Below are 21,524 nucleotides of genomic sequence, written 5' to 3' on the forward strand. Positions count from 1 at the left end.
AGTTAAACGTCCGCCCTTTAACTTCTCTATTATCAGTTGAATTCAAATCTGCTACAATAAGGTTCAAAGTCAGGTCATTGACTTCTACAATCCCAAATTCCCTCGGGATTAATAATGATCTTATCTTATCTCATTTTATTGTCATCATCATGCATATACTAAGATGTGTAATGTGAATGGATACACAAAAGAGTCAAAAGGAGAAAATAAAAGGAAAAAACAAGAGATAAGAATATAAGAAGTAATAACAGTAGTGTGAGAGAGTCAGGGGGAGAGTGGGAGATCTGGGGTCCAGGCCAGACAGAGCAGGTCCAAGGCCGGTGGTGGGACTGGTCGTACCACTGAGGAGGAGGGGTTTGGGTGGAGACGAGTGAGGTTCCCATGCCCTGGAGGCCTCTGGGGAGTTGTGGCGGCAGATGTGACGTCTGGGCTGGGCCTCCCCCTGTCCCTTCATCTTTGCTCCACTTCCCTTCCTCCCTGGTCTCATGTGTTGTCCTCTCTGTGTCCTGGCCTTTCTGCTGCCTGTCTACCGACTCTTTTCCATCACTCTGCTTTCCTCTCCCCATAAATACAAACATGACAGTTCCTAAACTGACTCTCATTGGACAGAAAAAATGTCCAATCAGAAGACATTTTGTCTCTTTGTATCTAAGGACATTTTCATGCAAGTGTCAAACAGTATTTGACATTTAAGCGTACATTAAAGGAAGTCTACATGCTGAACACTTTAATGTGTTCCTAATATGTCGATTGAAGCCTTTGAATTTTAGGTGCTTTTTAAGGATTCTGGTTCTGCTTCATACAACTTCAACCCCTTTAGGCCATTAACACTTTGAAATCTAGTAGTTTTGTAAAACTTACTCATATTTTATTCATTAACACAAAGTATTCTGTCTGCATTATAACATCAAATTGAAGTTTGGGGTGTTTGCATGTTTTAAAAGGGTCAGGTTGCAAAGTGTTTAGTAAGACTCGTATCTTAAAAAAACTGGAAAACTGTCTGAAGCTTTACAGTGAGGTGCACAGTGCGATGATCCATGAGGAGACCTTATCATTACAATGATAAGGAGAGATTTGTGGGTAAAAAGAAGACCAAGCTCAAGGGTTTGAAGGAGGGTGTGAGGCTGCGAAGACAGAAACCTGTGGTGGAGATACAGGAAAGGATCCTCCCAGATCCTCCCGAGCCAGTTTTTCCAAGAGTCTGTCAGCGTGAGGCAGCTGTGAGGAGAGGCCTTTATCTCTCTAATGCTCTGTATTACAGCAGGCCTCTCAGAGAAAAAGCCCCATCTCTGTGCGGTGGGATGAAAAAGATCCGGATTGGATCCCTCCTCCTCTGAACAGATTAGGACCCTGTGAGCAGTCACACATCTGCAGCCGCTGCTTTACTCTTTGAAGCCCTGCGAGTGGCTGTCGACGCCATCTAACTTGGTTACAAGAGCGCAGCCTTTGACGTAGCACCGAGGGACCGAATCTTGGGGTTTGAAGAGCAGCAGGCGGCTCTTTTTTAGGCCTCTTTCCAAGCTCCCTGATGATCTGTGATAAACATGTTAAAAGGCCCCGACTGATAAGTGCGCGCTCGCTTTTCTGTGGGAATTAAACACAAGAAGAGAGGAGGTGATGGAGGCATAACAAATTAAGAAAGGGTTTCCTGGATGGTTGGACACAGCTGCTTAGGCATTCAGGATGATAGCATCAGGGATAACAAACAGGAAGTGACCTCAGATCCTCTGGGAAAAAAGCCAGACAAGTTACTACACAACAGACACGTCCTGAAAGAAATCCTCCTTCTAGCATATGGATGTGTTTTAGGGCAATTTTTCTATTCCTAGCTTAAAAACAGGATACACACAAAACATTAGACTACAGATTCTTGCCTTATAATGACACTGTTATTGTTGTTATAAAAGGCTGGGACTTCAGCAAAAGTGCAAGGATTTTTCAAAAATGAGTGATTACTGAGGCTAAATTAAAACTATAATTATGAAAGCGTTAACAGAGATTGAGGATTATTTATTTATTTTTGGGCAGGGCTTTAGCCTTATTTAGATAAGACAGTTGATTGAGGATAGAGATGTTTTTAACAGACAATAATGTTTTTTTTAAATCTCAAATAATTGCTTTTGCATTGACTTTTCAATATATTCACAACAGAACTCTTTAGCAAGTTAAAAGTAAAAATCAGTTAGTCTGAACTGAAATTGTAAAGTGACAAAGAACAGAGACAAAAACATGTAAGTAAAAAATGTGTTGTTGGACTCAAGGTTTTAAAATAGCTGCATCTAACAGTCACATGCTACTGTCATTGATGAATCTGTTGGTCGTTTTATTATGTTCATTTACAGTTTCCAGATCCAAAGATGTTTTCTTAAAAGTCCTTGTTTCATCAAACCAGCGGAGGAGAACCTTAAGGTTGTTCCAATCATGGTCAATCATTGCAACAATGTTCATGGTCTAACCGCCAAAATCTAGTCAACAGAACAGGTGCATTTGATGGACAGGGGATGGGATTCTTTCTTTACAACCAAGTTTCTGACCCTGTGAAGCTGTCAATACATTCTAATTGTGTGCATGAACTTAAAGAAAATCGACACATGCACGATAAACTCAACAATTACTTTAAAAATGTTGGCAACTCAGTTTCTTCAAAGTGACCTGTCAATTGATTTAACATTTTGTAAAGATTAACATGAACGACTTGACATTAGTGTCCATGTTTACAAAAACAGTTTTCACACTGTGTGAAACAGATACAGTCCATAGTTGCAACACATCAGGGAGCCATTCACAGACAATAGCCTTTTTGCTCCTACACCACCTTACTGCAAACCCTATAGTTTTACAAAGCCGGTTTTCACAAGGGTGTAAACTGTTAACCATATAGAACTCGTCCCTATTGGTCCTTGGGGAAGCCCCTTCCCTGAAGCACCTGTTTCACTTTACAGAGAGGATGTCCTCTCGCCCACCAGCCCACTGACCTACACAAAACAATACAGAAAACCTACACTTCTCGGACACTAAACACAGATTATATATAGATATCTGAACACTCTTGTCCCTGTGGAGCGGCCATTTGATACCATTGTCCTTTTGGACATTATCACCCACACTCACACAAAGCTGAAACGTTGAGCATGGTTTGAGGACGAGCTTTCTACCTGCAGGGATTCACCGTCACTGAAACTCTGATATGAGAGCAGAAAGAAAGACTCCGGTGGTTTCTCAGATCTTTTCAGAGACAAAAGGTCAGAGTTTGACTTGTCAGGATTTGTTTCACATGTTTGGTTTTGTGTGTCAGTGCTGGAGAGTAGAGGTAGAGAATCACGTTTTTAGATCAACATCCATTAGGATACAAAGGGAAATTGTAGCATCACTGCCCCCTTCTGGCACTGACAGGTATTGAATTAACCAGGATTGAAACAGCTGCTTTCTTTCTTGAAAAGTTGTGTGCATTAATTTACATAACCTGCTGCAATAGTAGAAATACATTTTTACCAAAAATTCTGTAGTACCAATACTAAAATGTGAATGACTAAAAGAAGTTAGACTCATGCATTTAAAATCTACTTACACAAGTATGTGAACTATTTCACTCTGACATGTAGAGGACAGGTAATATGAATAATATGTATGCAAAAATTATCAGAATACACCACTAAGAGCCGAGCTTATTTGCTTAATTTACTTTTGTAAGATACATGTTTAAGAATGATCTCATCTTGCAAAGAAAGTGAGAGGAAAATATATATATTTATTTTGACAGTATTTCAATATGTTACCCGTTGAGACCCAGCATTTTCCTTCTCTGGTAGAAGGACATGTCTCAGTCTGGTTTCACACATCAGTGAGAGGGAGAGAGTCTTTCCAATCTTTGTGTGTTTTTGTGAAGCTGCTGGGCTGGGCAGCGAGGAACATCCTGAACCTATAAGCTTACACCCAGGCTGCAGCTGTGTCAACAAAGGACCTTGGTACTGATAATCTGTTAGTGTGCTACTGATGGCAGAGATAAAGTAGATAACACAGTGGCCACAAACTTTGACTACAAAATGTTAATCTTCAGCAGACTTTCATCTCTGAACCACCATAAGGAACTGTTCTGCTGAGGTCATTACAGGTCTAGGCTAAAGACTGAGGTCAGAGGTCTTTGCAGGTCATCGGGGCATCAGCAGTGTATTTACAACACAAAAGCCTGATTTTGAACCAAGCGAGAACCTCTGCCCTTTAAAAATGAGGCCAATGTGGAAGTGCAAAAAAAACTGCAGTTATCAGAGTTGAAGCTTACTGCAAAACCCAAGGCATCCCAATTTTGGGTCCCATAATTAAAACAATTTGCACTTCAACATTGGCTTCATCTTTCAACATCCAAGATTATCACTTGGTCAGGAGGCTTGAGGCTCACCTCAGTTCAACCTCTCTGCCTGTTAACTTCATCAAAAGTCAGGTGAAGATAGCATTTCCAACATTGCGACCACCACTATTGGGCTTCAGACTGCATCTTCAGTAACCAATGGATGATGTCACTGGAATACGTCCATGTTTTCTAAAGTCAACTGTTCTTTACTGATTAAAAGATTGCTTTGGGATTAATTGGCTATGGCTGTCTTTTCATATTATATAAACTTGACTTCAGTCAAAGGACTACTTGTCTCTAATAAGTTAACACAGTGAAGTTTCAATCGATACTATTCAATTGAATATTTTTTCATCTCATATGTTATCAGTGATCCAAAAGTCATGTTATCGATTTAATAATCACACCTGACCTGCCATTACAAGGTTAACATGTGACCCCTCTACTGTTGACCTGAGCAGGGAAAGGGCATGGACATGTGACTGCACACAATGGACCACAATAGACCTGACTTGATCTGATTACTACCACGTCCACTCTCTTTTACCACTTCCTGGGTATCCGATGTTATAAGCAGTCTTAAATCCAATGTTTGTTTGTTTCCTAGGGCTTCCAATTGCAACAGACATGAGGAAGAAGTTGATGAAAACAACTACACAGGGAGAATACAGTACACAGAGCCAGAGCTCAACATTCCTCTCAGAGAGCTGGTTATTATTAGAGAGGGCTGGAAACGGAGAAGCAGATAATTCAGTGAAGCACAGGAAGTAGCAGGAGGGATATGAGTATGCAGTTGGTGTTTTTGATGTTCTGAGTCTGAGCCAAATTCTAGAGAAAATTAAAGTTGTTGTAGGATGTCGAGTGGTATCCACAAAAAAAACAAAAAAAACTTGTATTGCTATTATTATTACTTGTATTATTCCAAAGTAACAAAGTACATTTAGTCAAGTACTGTGCTTGCAATGTTTAAGTTGAAGTTGTAAGTGAAGGAGCACAAAAACAATGTTGACAATGATGGTGGGTGAATATGATCATTACAAATATTAGAGGATGCCTTTGACCAAAAGCACAATGCAATATGGTCCAGTTAAGGGAAGTTGAACAAATAAACCTTTAGTGAAAGTATATTCTCACATTGCAGGTCTTTTACAGACAAAAAGCTGCTTTAGCTTTTTATTCAATGACTCCCTGGGAGAAAAATCTGTAGGCATTTTTCTGTCCAACACACTTGTATGGCTGAAATAATATTGTTAAGGAATCTTCAATTGTATTTTCATGAAAGCAAGTTAAATCATTTAAATATTCCTCAAATGTTATTAATTATTCTTTACAGAAAAGTCAGTTGTGAATAAGGGACATACTGCATGATGAATATGAAGCCTAATCAAATTTTCATGATAAAAAATTTTCAGAAATAAATTTGTAGTGAACTATCTTTAAATCAATGACTGTTAAACTTTCAAGCAAAGTCAAGTTAAGTCTGCCTCTTAATAAAAAAAATATATAATCCCATATTTTCCATAACACTGTTTTTCATTCTCAACAGCAAACAAATTCCTCTATCCTTAAACCCTTGTGGAAGATACGCCCGAGAAAAAAAATTGGACAAATAGAAGAAACTGAAGGTGGAATAGTAGAGGGTGTTATTTTTTTCAGAAGTGAAATAATTGCCAGTCAAAGTCAACAAAAATACACAAAGACATTTAGTGTAAATTATTAGGTGTAAACATGTGAAAAAATCTGGACCTGGACATTAATTTCTTCTTTCACGACTGCCAAACTCTGTTTGTATATTTCATGAACATTCAGTTATTTAAAGATGTCTTCATAAGAATTGGATCTAACTTCATCTAAACAGTGGACAGGTGTACGTGTCTCTATGTTTACTACCATTTTTGTTTACATTCTCTCTTTAACTGACCTGTGCATAGCTTTACTGATGTGGTCACGGTCGACTTCTACCATTCATTCAGTCTGCTGCTGGAGGGCATAAGGCCTGCAACGTGTGTCTGCTGTCTGTTGGCTTCAGATGCTATCATATGTGATTAGTTTGTTAGCACATACTGTACCTCTCTCTCTGTCTGTTAGCAGTTACACTCCTCACAGCTGCGAGCTGCCCCGAGGAGAAAACTCCTGCACCTGCCTCAGTTTCTGCCTAATGTAAACACAGAAGAAAATAAATCTGCATCTGTGTTTGAGCAGGAGGGAACAGTGGGATGCAAATGGAGTAATTGGCATGGGTGAGATCAAGTTGTCAGGGAGCGTTCTCCTCAAAACTGAGGAGAAAATTATGCCGCTCTTATTGGACATGTCGGATCAAGGGGGTGAAGGGGATGGGACCCTGAGGATCATCTGATGCAAATGTGTGTGAAATGAAGCAGGAGATTGTTGGGGATTACACACACAGCATGTCCGAGCAAAACGTCACCTCTGGGGAGGATTCAGCACCTGTGACTCACTGCTTTGCTCATTTAACTGATAAACTGTTGGCAAACATTTGTGCAGGTGTAAATGATGTGGTCAGCAGTGCTGGAGCATTTTATGTTGTGGTCAAATAAAATCATTGGTTTACAATCTTGATTGTGTTTAGTACCTTGCTTATGTCAACATAAACTAGTCTCAAAACAGCCTCCTTAAGGTTTTATATTTAGGCTCTATTCATAAGAATTTAGCTAATTGCTAGCTCTCCAAGGCTTTACTTAGGCACAGTGCACTAATAAAGATGCTAACTGATTCTTAGCAGCAGGTGAAGGTGTCAAGTTTACTATGCCCATTGTCTAAGTGAAGTGTGTTAGGGTTCTGAATATCTATCTTATTAGCACTCAACAGAAAGTACTGCTCAGACTGGTATGTATGTCTTTGGTTTTGCAGATGTTTGGTCAATGACTTTATTACCAAAATTAGAAATATATCCTGTGAAGGACATGACAGTCGTATCAAAATAAATATTATAACCATTTATTTGGTAATTGGGTTTATAGTGTAATTGGACAAAATAAAAATGTGACCTGATGATAGCTCTATACACAAAAATCAGGTAATGCATCTGATAATTGTTTTGGCATTTCAAACTCTATACATAGAGCTCCGTGGGGAGCTTGGACCCTGATCTGCTCTCCACTCCCCACAGCGACCTGCGGACTTCAAGGGGCAGAGCCACCGGTATGGTAGCCCCAATCCTCTGGAACTCCCCCCCTTAAATCTTGATCACTAAATCCTAATACATCTTCAAAAAGTTGATTTAAAATGTCACTGGAGGATTCAGCAAACTTCTTCTACAAAAGTACCCTTACCTGTTCTGCAAGAGCAAACATTAACTCACTTTTTCTTAACAAGAAAATGCCATGGGGGCTCCATTTGGGAGATCATTAAGATTTTTTTTTCATCTTGAGATTTGCTCTTGGTATGTGGAGTGATTTTCTAGGTCTTCCCTTGCCCAGATCAGGAGGAAAAATGGAAACCTGCCAAAAAAGGGAGCTCTGATTTTCAGAATCCTGCCTCAGGTTAAAAGACAATGAACTATAGCTGGCTTTGATCTGTGTTCATATCCAGGCAGAATAACGATAGCTTCTTTGACTGCAGCTAATGATGTCTGTGGAGTGTTAGCATATCGCGAGGGGGGGATTTGTAACCACATGGGTACCTTTAATGAGTTTTATTTGTATCGTTTTATCCCCTCCACCTCCTGTTCACCTCAGTACACAGAGTAATGAAGAGGGAGGGGTAGTGTGGGTCAACATCAGCCTCTTCCAAACCAACATGAAGCTAATTATCTGACCCTCATAAAGATAATCTCTCAGAGTCAGTTTAAGGAGAAGAGATTCCCCCCTCTAAGATTGCATACATTTACATTAACATCCCTTTTTATTCTAGGTTTGGTAGTGATGGGGTTAATTTGACTGGGGATTTTTGGACTAACTTTCCAGGAGCTGAATATCAACTGCATGATGCAACATGAACAACTGATAGAGTAGGTAGACTTGGGCTGGTATCAAAACGGATGATTGGGGAATGTTGAACAGGTGAGTAGTTTGAAGAGTCAGGTAACTGGGACAAGTAGAGTAGGCTATTTGCAATTTGTAAGATGTGATACTATCTATGAATTTCAAGACTATGTTCTGCTTTGCTAACAATTAAGGCAAAACTAAAACCATTTGGCAGGTTTAAGATTTGAGCTCGTATTACATATTATTATGTCATTTAATCTCTTTATCATCCAAACATTCTCCCTCACAGACAATGTCGGGATCTTTCCAGGAGTGCAGTGCAGGTGTGAAAGGGACTTGAGCTGCTGATTTTCAGTCGGATCAACAAGAAGAGAAAAAGCTGTAATGTCATAGTTTGAAAATAAAATAAATGATGCGCTTTTAAAGGTTCATTGTGCATGTATCTTGCTGTAGAAGTAATTTAATTATGGCCAAAGGGCACTCAAAGTGAAGAAGCAAAAATAATCCAAAGAAAGTTACAAAAAATGTCACACGAGACCTCATCTCAACAGTGCTATGTAGCAATGTCTCAAAACATATAGAAACTATGACAAGTATATTGTTGAGTTATCTCTGGAAAAAAAACAAGGATAAACTGCATGAAGCCAGAATACTTTTTTTAGCTTGGCTAAAACTTTCCTAACTTTTGTGTTAATGCTGCACTAAACTCAAACACAGACTCTCCAGGGTTCAGCATTAAACTTTAATCCATCTGTCCCACTTCAGAGTAATTTTCACGCTCTCAGAAGTCATAATCACCGACACAGACGTTGACTGGGAAGTGTGTCCTTTAACAGTATCGGTCACAGCGCTCCCAACACACCCTCTATCTCTGTGTTGGACACCAGGTCCCAGTTCTTCTCCGCCTCATTAGGCATATGTCTCATTTTCCATTTCAGACAAGAGATAGCACAAAACTGCACACAAAAGCACTATTTTTCCGGCCCTTCTGCTGATCTCGTCTGAAAGTCTAATGAGAGCGGATCAAATATAACTGACACCGAGGGGAGACAAAGGGAGACGTAGCCCAGGGTGAGAGATGAGGCGAGGCAGAACAATGGACCTGAATGTGCTGTCAATGCGGCGGTATGGAGCAGGACCAGTGAATGCAGATGATTCTGTAATGAGGGATTAAGTGGTGGATTAAGGGTCTTTATTAAGATGTTTCTGATCCTCATTAGGCTGAATCTCGTATCAGGGCATCGATTCCCCACTCACTCGCTGGATTGGCCTATCTCTGGAGGAAGAGGAAAAAGGAAAAAGAAAGAAAGAGTGAAAAAGGAGATAGAGAGACATGTGCCTCCATAATCCCCCTTTGGGAAATAAAACAAAAAAGAACTAGGCTATATGAATAATTACATATCTTCTTTGAAACAGCAGTGATTTCACAGTGAAATATCTTTTCAATGTGTCTAATTTTTTACATGTTTATTTCCGTTTAAACATATAGTTTATTTTTTAAGACTGGGCAGAACAGAAACGTGAATAAAACTTGACAGTCCCGTTTTAAATTGATGTAGCAAACACATAGTTGTTGCTCATAATGACATCCAGTAGATACATACAGTATGAAACATTAACATTGTTCATTTGAGGACAAGTTTTCAAGACATTTGGTGACTATAAATCCAACTTTTGGGTCTTTAATCTTTGGTTTTGGCCTCTATCAACTCCAGGGGGGATTATCCATGTATTCAGCTGCCAAATGTTGGAGTTTGTTCATCTTGCTAGTTGCTAAATGTGTCTCTTTACTATGATGCTAAGCAGTTAGCATTCAGTGTTGTAGAGTTATATTATGACAACAGTATCTGGTGCATCTGATGTGGCTATGAGAGCAGGGAGAATTAATCAAAAAAGATAAGTTGTGTTATTATGGACTTTTCATTTCAGCAGCTTTAACCTTGTGCATGAAGTTTTTCTGTTAAGATTAAAAGCTTCAAAACCCTTATTGCAATGATAGCCAAACATGCAAACATCTTAACATTCTTACAATATATTGCTCACAAAATATTGTCAGCAGGTTTGATGTTTCCCATGGAAATGTAATAAATGTAACATGACAGCATGCTAATGTGCTAATAGGCTAATGAATGTTAAAGTCCAAAACACATTTCATCAACACATGTATTTATCTTGATCTTGTTAACTCAAAGCAAAGAAAAATCAGATTTCATAACTTTTTCAGCTATTCTGTTGGAAAATAACAAGATAGTTTGAGGTGAATAGTCAGGGGGCTACTTACAAAAAAACTGCTCAGTAACTTTTGAGATTGGATTTAAAGCTGTTGACGTTGTTTCCTCATTTCTTGATACTTACATGTGTTGTATTTACTCTCTGATGTACGTCGCTTTCGACAAAAGCGTCTGCTAAATGAATTGAAGAATTGTAGGGTCAGGCACCAAAGTTTTGCATCATGCTGAGGGATACATCAGTGTCTGTGCCAAAACGAACTCCTATAACACATGACATTGCAATCAATCCAAATGGTCATGTTTTCTGCAATTAATATTGTCACAGTGCTTGTGAAATAAATGATTTCCGAAAAAATGTCAGGAGACTGCTTGTGTATTTGTGACTGCTCTGCTAATGTGATGCTGATGAGATCACATGACTGCAGAGAACATGAGTAAAGGAAACACCCAGACAAGCAGAAACAAACCCAGACGTACCAAACACAATATTTGCATCTCCTAACCACTCTAACAGAGCCTGAGGCCAAATTGAACAATTGAAGAATCTCGGTTATTCCAATATTTGTGACAATATCTGGTTGTATTGTGCAAGTCTCTAGACACAACTGTTGGAATTTCTCACAGAATTAGACTAAACTTCCTGCCTTTCTAACTCACGGTAACAGTTGTAAAGCAGTTGCATTTTGGTCATGTTTAGCCTCTTGAAAGTACTTGATTAAACATAAAGACAGGTTTAATGAGTACTTGAATACAGTGTGCATTTTTCGGTCAAAATTTAGAGGTTGAAAGTCGTGTTTTCCCAAGTTGTGTTTGGTATAAAACTATGCAACACGTTTTGAGTTAGGTGTTCTTACATAGTTTTCTGTTTTACCATGCCTTGTTCAAGATGGACAAAACGTTTGTCAGTGGACATGGATGTATACTGATGTGCCAAACTTTTACAATTTAAATTTTAGGACTATTTGAGCTTGATTCTGTATTCCAATGGGAGCCCTGTTCACAGCTGATTAGCCTAGCTTAGCTCAAGTGCTAAAACAAAACAAGCTAGCTTATCCCTGTCTGAAGACCAGAACACAACCTCTAACGATCCCTAGGGTTAAGGTTAGAGCATGTTGTATTGTATTGTTTTTTTTATCTTTAAAGAAGAATGGGATATTTTACAGGATGTAAGGAAGTTCTTTGCTGGATAGTTATATTATGTTTTGTGATTTCCAAAATATTGACGTGAATTAAATCCCATTGATTTTTCGGTATATAATATTTGAAGTCATAAAAAGCCAGTGATTTGGGGAGCTAGTTGAAGAGCATAAAAATTCTAAAGATGCTGATGGAAAATGAAAATAAGAATCAAATAAGCCTATGTAAATGAACACAGGGAACCATATACTCTTTGTCTCTGTAAACTCCCTGTGAGTTTCAGCCAGTATAGGCTGAGTTAAGGTAAGTACAATTAAAAAAAACCATTTGACACAGCAGCAGTTCATATTTTGACAGTTTTATTCAGTGTACACAGTTTAATAGCAGGAGTCGTTGATGTGCCTGATGCTCATGAACCTCATGCCGCTGCCGCCCATCTGGGAGAAGTTCCTGTACTCGCCAGGCCTCATGTAGATCATCCTGCCTCTGAAGTGGGCCTGCTCGTACATCAGCCAGTGGCCGTCCATCACGTTGCAGGACATGCAGTGGGGCATGCGGTAACGGTCCATGACGCTGTCGCAGTCCTCCATCAGCTCGTGCATCTGACCGCCGAAGTTCTCCCTCTCATAGATCTTCATCCTGAAGGATCCCCTGTGCTGTTTTCCGGGGGAGGAATGTGTTAAAGGCATTGTATTTCACAATTTTATCAAGGGTTTCGTATGAAAATAAATGATATGTTTCGCTTTTGTAAGTAAAACCAGCCAGAAGTGAGATCTCACCATTGGGATCATGCGACAGGACCTGATGCATTCGCTCATGCCCATCATGCTCATGTAGTCGGCGTACTCGCCCCTCCTCATGAAGTACTGGTTGCCCATGTAGTTGTTGCGGTCGTACACCACGAAGCAGCCTCTCTCCACCCTGCAGGAGTGACACCTGTTCAGGTAGGAGGACATGTCTGGGCAGTCGCTCATGCACTCATAGGAACGACCCTGGAAGTTCCTCTCCTCGTAGAAGATGATCTGAGGGAGAGAGAGGAAAGGCCTTGATTAGCATGTGTAATGTTTAATAGATTTGTTGACTCTTGAAGGTGCACAGGATTATGTCTTATCAGGGGAAAATAGAAAAACAACTAACCTACAAGAAAATACATTTTTTACTTGTAAACATTTAAATATCATGGAAATTAAGAGCTTACCCTGCTCATCATGTTCATTCCAGTGGAAGTCATCTTGTTGGTCAGTGAGCTGTTGCTGCTGCTGATGCTGCTGTTGCTGCTGCTGCTGCTGGTTTTTCACAAAACTGTACCGTTTCTGGTTTAACCCTTTCCTTTTATACCTGCGTCAAAAACTGGCCCTTTTGTCTAAACTTCCTGAGCCAGCAACAGCGTCATAGTAACGCGCCAGAATATGGAAGGATTGTCCACTTTTTCAGGGGCCAGCAGAGATTCTTTCACTCACTACGTTGGGGTCACAGGGTTGTTGAAAGGGTTAACATATAGAGGTCACACTTTTTTTTCAATGTTATGTAAACTTTTTTGTCATCAGCAAAAAAAAAAACCTGTTGTTTTTTGTTTCAGCCGACAGAATGTCATTTTAAAAGCCACTCTAGCATATATCAGTATCTAACATTATGAGTTAAGTAGGATCTTTGGACTGAATTTTCCTGATTTATGATAAAAATGTCCTTTGTTTATAAGCCCTCGGGTATCACACAGTCCAATTATTTGATTGTATTGAACAAATGTGCGTCATTTAATGAAAAATCTTTTTTAGGATTCATTTTTGTAAAATGACAAAATATTTGGAACTTTTTGTGTTTGACAACACTCTCTGTTACCTGATATAGATCTCATTTTTGAATAAGAATTTTAAACTATAGCTCTGTTTTTAAGATAGTAGCCTATAGTATACGTAAAGATGAATTAGTTTCAGTTAGGTGTTTGCCTGTTGAAAGAATAAACATAATGTAAGCTAGTTTTTTTGTCTCTTTATAACTTTTTAATTTGAGACATTATATATACTTTTTTTTTAAAACCTTTAAATTGATAACTTCTGTGTTGTCACAACAATTTTAACCTCTGTGTTACCAAATGTTTTAGAACTGTGACATATGACACTATAAAAACACAGTTAGACATTATGAATGGCTTGAGTGGAATCATTTCTTTAAAGGCAATGAGCATATTTTACTGACGAGTTCTGTACATAAAATTAGTGAAATAAATCAATTTGGCTGTTTGTTCACATTATTTTATTGAACACTGCCTCAACTTAACAAACTGCAAATCTGGATTAACATAAATAAAGAATGAATCCAATCATCAATCCGTCTATCTTAATTATTATGAATTGAATGCTATTAAATATAATTTTTACAAACTGAATTAAATCGTATCTTTTTCAAAAACCCTTTATACGTCATTTAAAATAGTTGCTTTTAAGTCAGAAAAGGAAGTAGGCCTACCGAAACACATTAAAAAGGCAAATTAAACAAAAGATAAATAAATTACAAACATAACACAATAATAAAATGTTTAACAGGGAAAACACAAGACAGTTCAAAACATAGGTACAGAATAATTTACATCAATGGTGAAACATACTGAGGTAGATCACAAAAACTCGGATGCATTGCAGGTGAACTTCTAAGCACAAGGGGGCGCTGTGACGTCACCCCGCGCTCTGTGACGACTCTCTTGTCCTGGTAACAGAGAGTGTTGTCAAACGTTGCTAAGGAAGTAGTCGAGCTAACGATACTTTTAAATCAGCCGGCCTGGCCACCAAACACCAGTAAACGAGAGGTAACATTACGTCAAGTGGTAAGTCAGTTTGAAAATCTCGTAAATCGGACGATATCAACACCAATGGGTTATAAATAAGATCTAAAAGGTTGCTTTCGTCGTTAGCTCAGCTAGCTTCTTGTATACCGCTAACTGTTTAATAATATGATATCTGCCATAACAACAATGTCAGCTAATGTGAGCACCGTGTACAATTACTTAGAAACCACAGTGCTGTTAGTAAACTACTTTTAAAACAGAACCACTTAGATTAAGATGATTTCAGCTTAAATCGCTGAGGCTACAATAATTTAGCTTCTGCTGCTAGTAACTTTAAAATCACAATGTTATCACTCATGTTGTCTACATATTGTGTCTTTGCCTGCTGATGGGGAAAGAGGAACATAACAGCGCCATACACCTTCCCTACATGGCTTAACTAACTCGTTTAAATGACCAGTGTTTCACTCAATCATTGTCTGCCCTGTATGTTTAGGTGGATGTCAGTCAATAATGAGAAAGCCCAATCCACCTGACCACAGCTGGTCACATGGCTGGACATGAGAGGATGGGTGACAGTCTCCTCCGTCAGTACGCTGAGGCTCCTGGTCAAGGGGACCCAGTTGTCGTTGACAGCAGGGCGCTCAAGACCCCCTTAGTGACCGCCAAATTCAGCAGGGAGCCCAAGGACGCCCTTAAACTCAGTGCCACATGCGCAGAGGGAGCGGTCAGTCCATACCAGCCTCGACCACCCTCACAACCCAGGCTGTCCGGCAAAAGCTGCTCCGTGGAGGAGAACCTTATAACCAGGAGGCTGAAAAATAGCCAGGAGAGTCTCAGTGACCCAACTGAAACTGGCTCCTCTACAGACTCGCTCAGAGAGGACCAAGCAGCTCTTGTTGCGGGCACGTTGCTTCTCAGAGGTGCCGCCACCATCAGGAACAGCAAGGACGCCAATGTGAGACCTGTCTCCGCCGTAACGAGAGGATCCCCAGTCTTCCGGGACAGAGGGAGAAGCCTCTCTGAGTATGAAAGGAGGCCCACCAGCCAGCAGAGCGACCCTGTGGACCATCTGGTGAGGCCCGCCAAGGTGCGTCTAACTCCAGTGCAACCCACCGGGACGCTGCCTGCTCTCGAGAAGAGCTTTGCCACTTTAAGGGCGGCTAATAGGATTGACAGGGATTGTTTGGATTATGCCGTGTTGGCCAGAGAGAAGCATGGGGAGAGACTCCACAGGAACCTGAGCGACAGTCGGCTCCTGGAGAACATGGGGTCGGATAGTGCCTCTGTCAACTCCATGAGGTCCAATTACAGCGTGCTGAGCCCCATCAGACCCCAGGATGTGAGGAACAGGTACAGTAGGCGAAGCAGACGACAAAGATAATGCACCGTACCTGTAGATATGCTTAGGCTCTTCAGTGAGGTGTAATATCTCATTCTGGTGTCCGAAGTCTATTAAGAAGAAGCCGGCCTCTTTTAATGGACCTGAGCTCCTCATTTTAATGTGGTCTAGTGACAAAATAAAGCAATCCACATGAATGTATGTGTTTACTTTGCAGCAATATTATAGTCTTGTTGTAATACATAAGATTTTTTTTTGTTATGTCAGTATGAACTGTTTATTCATTCTCATACTCAAAGAAAATTGCTCAAAAGAATCTTACTTTGCACCAATGAATAGGTAGAGTATCAAATAGCCATTGCAAGATATTTTGTAAAACTTGTTGTCTCTGCTTGGAGCTGATTAGATTAACACATCTGGAGTACAGGTAAGTGTTTTAGAAGCACCCACAGATTCAATCGCCATTGACACATGATCAGAGGGGATGTTTGTTTGAAACAGCTTTTGACAGAAGGACTTCCAAAAGTCTTAGTGTATTCTCACACAGTTGATGCCCAAAGGAAGATACAGCAACCAATCACTAGAGATGTTATCTCATCATGAGCAGGCAAGTTAATAATATGGTTAATATTTTTTTAATAGAATTAACCATTAATCTACCATGAACAAGCTCCTGGTGTTAGCTTTGTGTTGCTTTCAGCTCATAGGGCACTTTGAGGTCTTTGAGATGTAAATGGGTTTGACAGTTGAGGGTTTATGTAAATGAAAAAAACAACAACAACATAATTACATGACTTTTGAGACAACCGCCTTGCTTTTTCCTACACTGAACTTGGATGCCAGTAGGAATGCTAATTTCCCGTGTGTTTTTGTGGTGTGGGTTTTGTTTAGGAGCTTCCTGGAGGGAAGTGTGCTGGGTAGTGGAGCTCTGCTGGGGGCCGAGGAGCTGGACCGCTACTTTCCAGACAGGAGACTGGGCATCTACGTCGCCACATGGAACATGCAGGGGGAGAAGGTAGGAGGAAACCAGGACCCTGTAATGTCTCATATGCCAAGGAACATTTACAAGCCATTTTCCACATACGCACTTTGAAAAAAAAAAATTCTAGAGAATTTCATGAAATCCTCCTGTTCGGGGTGGTGGGGTCTCCTGAGGCAAGACATGATGTAAAAAGAACAACATGGAAGTGGCGGACAAAGCATCGGAGTCCGCTATATGGCACTATAATGAGAATATTTGCCTTTATATTAATGCTATATGTAGTTTGACAAAATCACAATATCAACCAAAATGTGGAGAAGAACATACTGATGAACAGAAAACATGATGCAGCAGTTTAATCACGTGCACCGAGGTCACCATGCTCACCTGCAGACAGTCTATGGTCACGCACTGGCAGGAGAAACTCTGGATAAAGTCTTTTTTTTGCGTTCACACATGCAGCTCACCCTGAAAAACCCCCAGGAATCCTTAAGGAGTGACCACGGCTTAAGTCTCAGCACTGCCTGCGTAAGTTAAGGTATACTGAGTCAAAGTCTCTGTCTTTTTCAGGGGCTTCCATCCAACTTAGACGACCTCCTCCTTCCAACAGACTCGGAATTTGCACAAGACTTTTACATCATTGGGGTCCAGGAGGGATGTCCTGACAGGTAAATATGATTCGATTATGGCTCATTTAATGCAAGGTATAAATGATGGCTGCATTACATAATGTGATTGTGTGTGCAGGAGGGAGTGGGAGACCCGTCTTCAGGAGACTCTGGGACCTTACTATGTCATGCTGTATGCAGCATCACATGGTGTTTTGTATCTAAGCGTGTTTGTCAGAAGAGACCTCATCTGGTTCTGCTCAGGTCAGTCTCATTTAAAATCACACAAGGTAGACATCAGTTAGGTGTTAAACTCTTCCTTTATCTTTGATTTCACTTTTTCTACTGAAGGTTTATAGAAGAATATACTTGAATATGATAATGGCACATTAGTCTTAAAAACAAACTTTACACCAGAAACTAGATCATCCCTACAGATGCATATTTGCATGTTTTTCTTTATTATTTGAATACAACTGGTTGGTTACACGTATGGCTCTGACAGTAACCACAACATCTGCTCTGTTGGCCCACACAGAGGTAGAGCATGCCACGGTTACAACCAGGATCATCTCCCAGATCAAAACCAAAGGCGCTGTGGGACTGGCTTTTACGTTTTTCGGGACTTCTTTCCTTTTCATCACATCCCATTTCACCTGTGAGTAGAAGGTTTTTCCTCAAAGTCGGGACCTGAAGCAGGGATTGATCATTGTGGGAGGCTCTTAACAGTATGGCTGTAAAAAGGACTCGTTGGGAATTTGTACTACAGCTACATTGGGAAATTAGCTTCTTCATAGCCAATAAAATAAAACATATTAATTTAATAAGATACAAATGTCTGTTGTGAAATATACCAAACAGCTTTTAAATCTGCTCTTAGGATTAGATGTTTGCATTTACACTTTTCTACTTTGAGCGCTAGAAAATCTTGTGTTTCTTTTGTGTTGTTCTGTTCTCCTTCCAGCTGGAGATTCCAAAGTTTACGAGAGAATACTGGACTACAACAAGATTGTTGAGGCTCTAGCTCTTCCAAAAGGCCTTCCAGACACCAACCCATACCGCTCTACCCCATGTGAGACTCTTAAGAGACTTTGGAGTGGACAAATCAAACCCATTAGAACTGAGGTGTTTTTGTTCCAGAAGCATAAAAAAACGATGCACTCAAACCTTTAGGATGACACACCTGCATTTAGCGTCATGTTCTGTGTAAACATATCTTTATCAGACACATAACAATCTTTTAAAGATTTAAATACAAAAGACGAATCCGTTGAAGATGTACTGAAACTGGATTCATGCACATTCACAAATGATGGTGAAGCTCAACCCTGTTAAGCACATTTCCCACTCTTTATGAAGAGATTAAAACTGCTTAAACGAGATGAAAATATTTTCAGGTGGAGTAATTTTGGCACATTAGGTTTGAACAAAACGCTTCATCCTTTTCCAAAAAAATGTTTAGTGATTCAAATAAAATGTCGTTATTAGCATTCTAGGGATTAAAGCCTTGATATCATTTTTTTTAAAAATGGCTTCAATAATGAAAGATATCTTTTTTTAATCGTAGCTGACGTCACGACAAGATTTGACCAGGTCTTCTGGTTTGGAGATTTCAACTTCCGAATCAGTAAAGATCGGGTTGATGTGGAAAGCATCATAAACCGCACAGTAGGGGAGAATATGGGCCCTCTGTTGGAGCACGACCAGCTGTCCAAGGAAATTAAAGAGGGTATGCTTGTCTCGTAGGAGGATACATCTTACATAGAGAACTTCTCATAGAAGTAGGAGTCGTTGTTCCATTCATTCTCACCCTGCAAACTTTTTCCCCTCAAGGTTCAATCTTTAAAGGTTTCCAAGAGGCCCCGATACACTTCCGCCCTACATACAAGTTTGACGTGGGCTGTGATATCTACGACACTACTTCTAAACAGAGGACGCCTTCATACACAGTAAGAAGAAGAAAACAAGATTTACATGGCTGTAGATGAATAGTTATAGATATAATAAAAAAAGCAGGGCAGTTTAACGTTGTGTCTCTCCTGGAGGCTAAAATGTATTTTTTCATGTTCACAGGACAGGATCTTGTTCAGGAACAGGCAGGCAGATGACATAAAAGTGGTCAAGTACACCAGCTGCTGCGGCATCAAGACCTCAGACCATCGACCCGTCATCGGGGTCTTCCAGGTCAAACTAAGGCCAGGCAGAGACAAGTAAGTCCCAATACCTTTTTAAAAAATCCCTTTAAGGGTCAGGATGTAGTATTTATAGGGATATATTTGCAGAAATTTAAGAAGAGATTCATAAACTTTTGTTTTTATTTGTGTATAATACCTGAAAAGTTCCCTTCACTATAGACAGGCCAGAAATGACAAATGAAAGAGCAGCTCTAGTGAAGGCCCTTAGCATTTGTCTTGAGTGCCACAGCTTCTGTAGGTTCTCCTGGATGCTTCAAACAGGAGGCTGAGAGATGTGATTATTAGTTGGTTGTAATTCACATCCACACCTCTAGATGTCACTCAATCTTACACACAGGTCCTTTTAAAACATTGTCATCTTGTCTGTTATGCTCTTGACAATATACTGATGGTCAGAAACCAGCAAGGTTAAGCCACACATATATAAACACTGTAATAATATAATTACCAATACTTATAAACACTATTGTCTTAATTGATAAGTAGATACTTTTTTCCAAAACTTCAGTACAGTAAGGGAGCTTTAATGTGTTCAATTACTGTAGTTGTATTCTTACAAGAAGATGATTAGCCTTTTCTTATTTTAATATATCCAACCAAGTTGTGTGTATTATCCAGGGCAGTAGTTATCATACTAAGTATCCCCTTTCACTGGTTTTCTTTGCCTTTTATTTAAACCCTGAGTTTTACACCTGCTTTCTTTATTAGGGCCCGTTGAACATGTGATGGACTACATTTTTTTGTCTGTGCTTTTCAGTATTCCCCTTGGTGCTGGCCAGTTTGACCGAGGCTTGTACTTGGAGGGCATCCGGAGGAGGATCACCAGAGAGTTGAAGAGGAGGGAGGCCATGAAGAACCAAGGTAGCAGCACGATCTGCACCATCTCCTGAAACCCTTCAGATTCACTCAGCAGTCCAGACTGGATTGTATCGAAATGGTGCCAGAAACTGGAATGTAAAACCAGGCAGGAAAGCAATTGTCTTCACGACATTTGGCGTAACCTGGTACAGGACGGCAGTGGGACTGAGCAGGGTGCGCCCTCTGTTGGGCATAATTGGGAACATTGCATGTGTCTGATTGTCCTGTCGGAGGGGGCTGGCTGTTCTTGAGGGCAGGGACCCTGAGGTCAGAGGGACTAAAGGTTTGCAGACACAGCAGTCTGGTCTTTATTTATTCTGCCCCCCTTAACTCAAACAGGAATGGGTGGGGGGTGGGGGGGCTGCCGCTGTGGCTTACTCTTCAGTTACATGCTCCAGTGTGAACTGGTCTTTGTGTAGCTGCATTCATTCACCCATTTTTTTTTTTTTTTTAAAAGCATCATGAACTACAAGGTAACATTTTCTAAAGCTACATCAGTGTTCAAATGCTTTTTTTTTACTCATCATCAAGCAGCTTACAAAACATTCAGTTTAGGTTTCAGCCATTGATTGATCTGAACTTGAATTTTAGTCCCAAGCTAAATGTTTCTTTGGAGAGATAAAGTATGACTGAAAAAGGGAGCTTTAGATCAAATGTTATATAAATACCACAACAGTGAAAAACACTAGTCAGGAGATTGTTACTACTCGTAATATGCTACTGTTGGATTTCAGGGGATATGTATAAAAGCACTAACTCTACTATTAAAGACAAGTTTTATTGTTAACTCTATCACTACTTTTCTCTTATGAGGCAAAGTGATTCTTTACATCAACCTGTAACACAGTGCCTTACCGCTCTCATTTCTCATTGCAGTGTAACTTAATAACTGTGCACCATGTACTGTATGTACCACATTCATTGTGGACTAGCATTCCCAGCATGAACAGTTTAGTCTGCTTCAGAAAAAGTGCCTGTGGGTCTTCTTTGTTTCTTCAGGGCCACTAACATTTCAGTCTTTTTATATGTCCACTAAGATCCTGTAATAAATGTTTTTAAACACACTGGTCTGTTTGTAAATTCTGTTCCATTAC

The 21,524-nt window shown here is 40.0% G+C and overlaps 2 protein-coding genes across 2 annotated transcripts; one reads left to right on the plus strand and one right to left on the minus strand.

The window, feature by feature from the left end:
• Positions 1-12,005: 12,005 nt before the first annotated feature.
• LOC109991639 (gamma-crystallin M2-like) lies at positions 12,006-13,005 on the minus strand. The gene is made up of 3 exons (XM_020643981.2): positions 12,862-13,005; positions 12,443-12,685; positions 12,006-12,319 (listed from the first exon to the last, which is right to left on the minus strand). The coding sequence occupies exons 1-3, from the start codon at positions 12,892-12,894 to the stop codon at positions 12,041-12,043; spliced, it is 555 nt and encodes a 184-aa protein (XP_020499637.1). The 5' UTR covers positions 12,895-13,005; the 3' UTR covers positions 12,006-12,040.
• Positions 13,006-13,966: 961 nt separating this feature from the next.
• inpp5e (inositol polyphosphate-5-phosphatase E) lies at positions 13,967-21,494 on the plus strand. The gene is made up of 11 exons (XM_020643980.3): positions 13,967-14,484; positions 14,942-15,798; positions 16,679-16,802; positions 17,340-17,437; positions 17,517-17,641; positions 17,916-18,035; positions 18,342-18,449; positions 18,945-19,106; positions 19,211-19,326; positions 19,451-19,587; positions 20,330-21,494. The coding sequence occupies exons 2-11, from the start codon at positions 14,996-14,998 to the stop codon at positions 20,460-20,462; spliced, it is 1,926 nt and encodes a 641-aa protein (XP_020499636.2). The 5' UTR covers positions 13,967-14,484; positions 14,942-14,995; the 3' UTR covers positions 20,463-21,494.
• Positions 21,495-21,524: the final 30 nt, after the last annotated feature.

The sequence above is a fragment of the Labrus bergylta genome, chromosome 2 (genome assembly GCF_963930695.1).
Source record: "Labrus bergylta chromosome 2, fLabBer1.1, whole genome shotgun sequence".
Classification (NCBI taxonomy): Eukaryota; Metazoa; Chordata; class Actinopteri; order Labriformes; family Labridae; genus Labrus; species Labrus bergylta.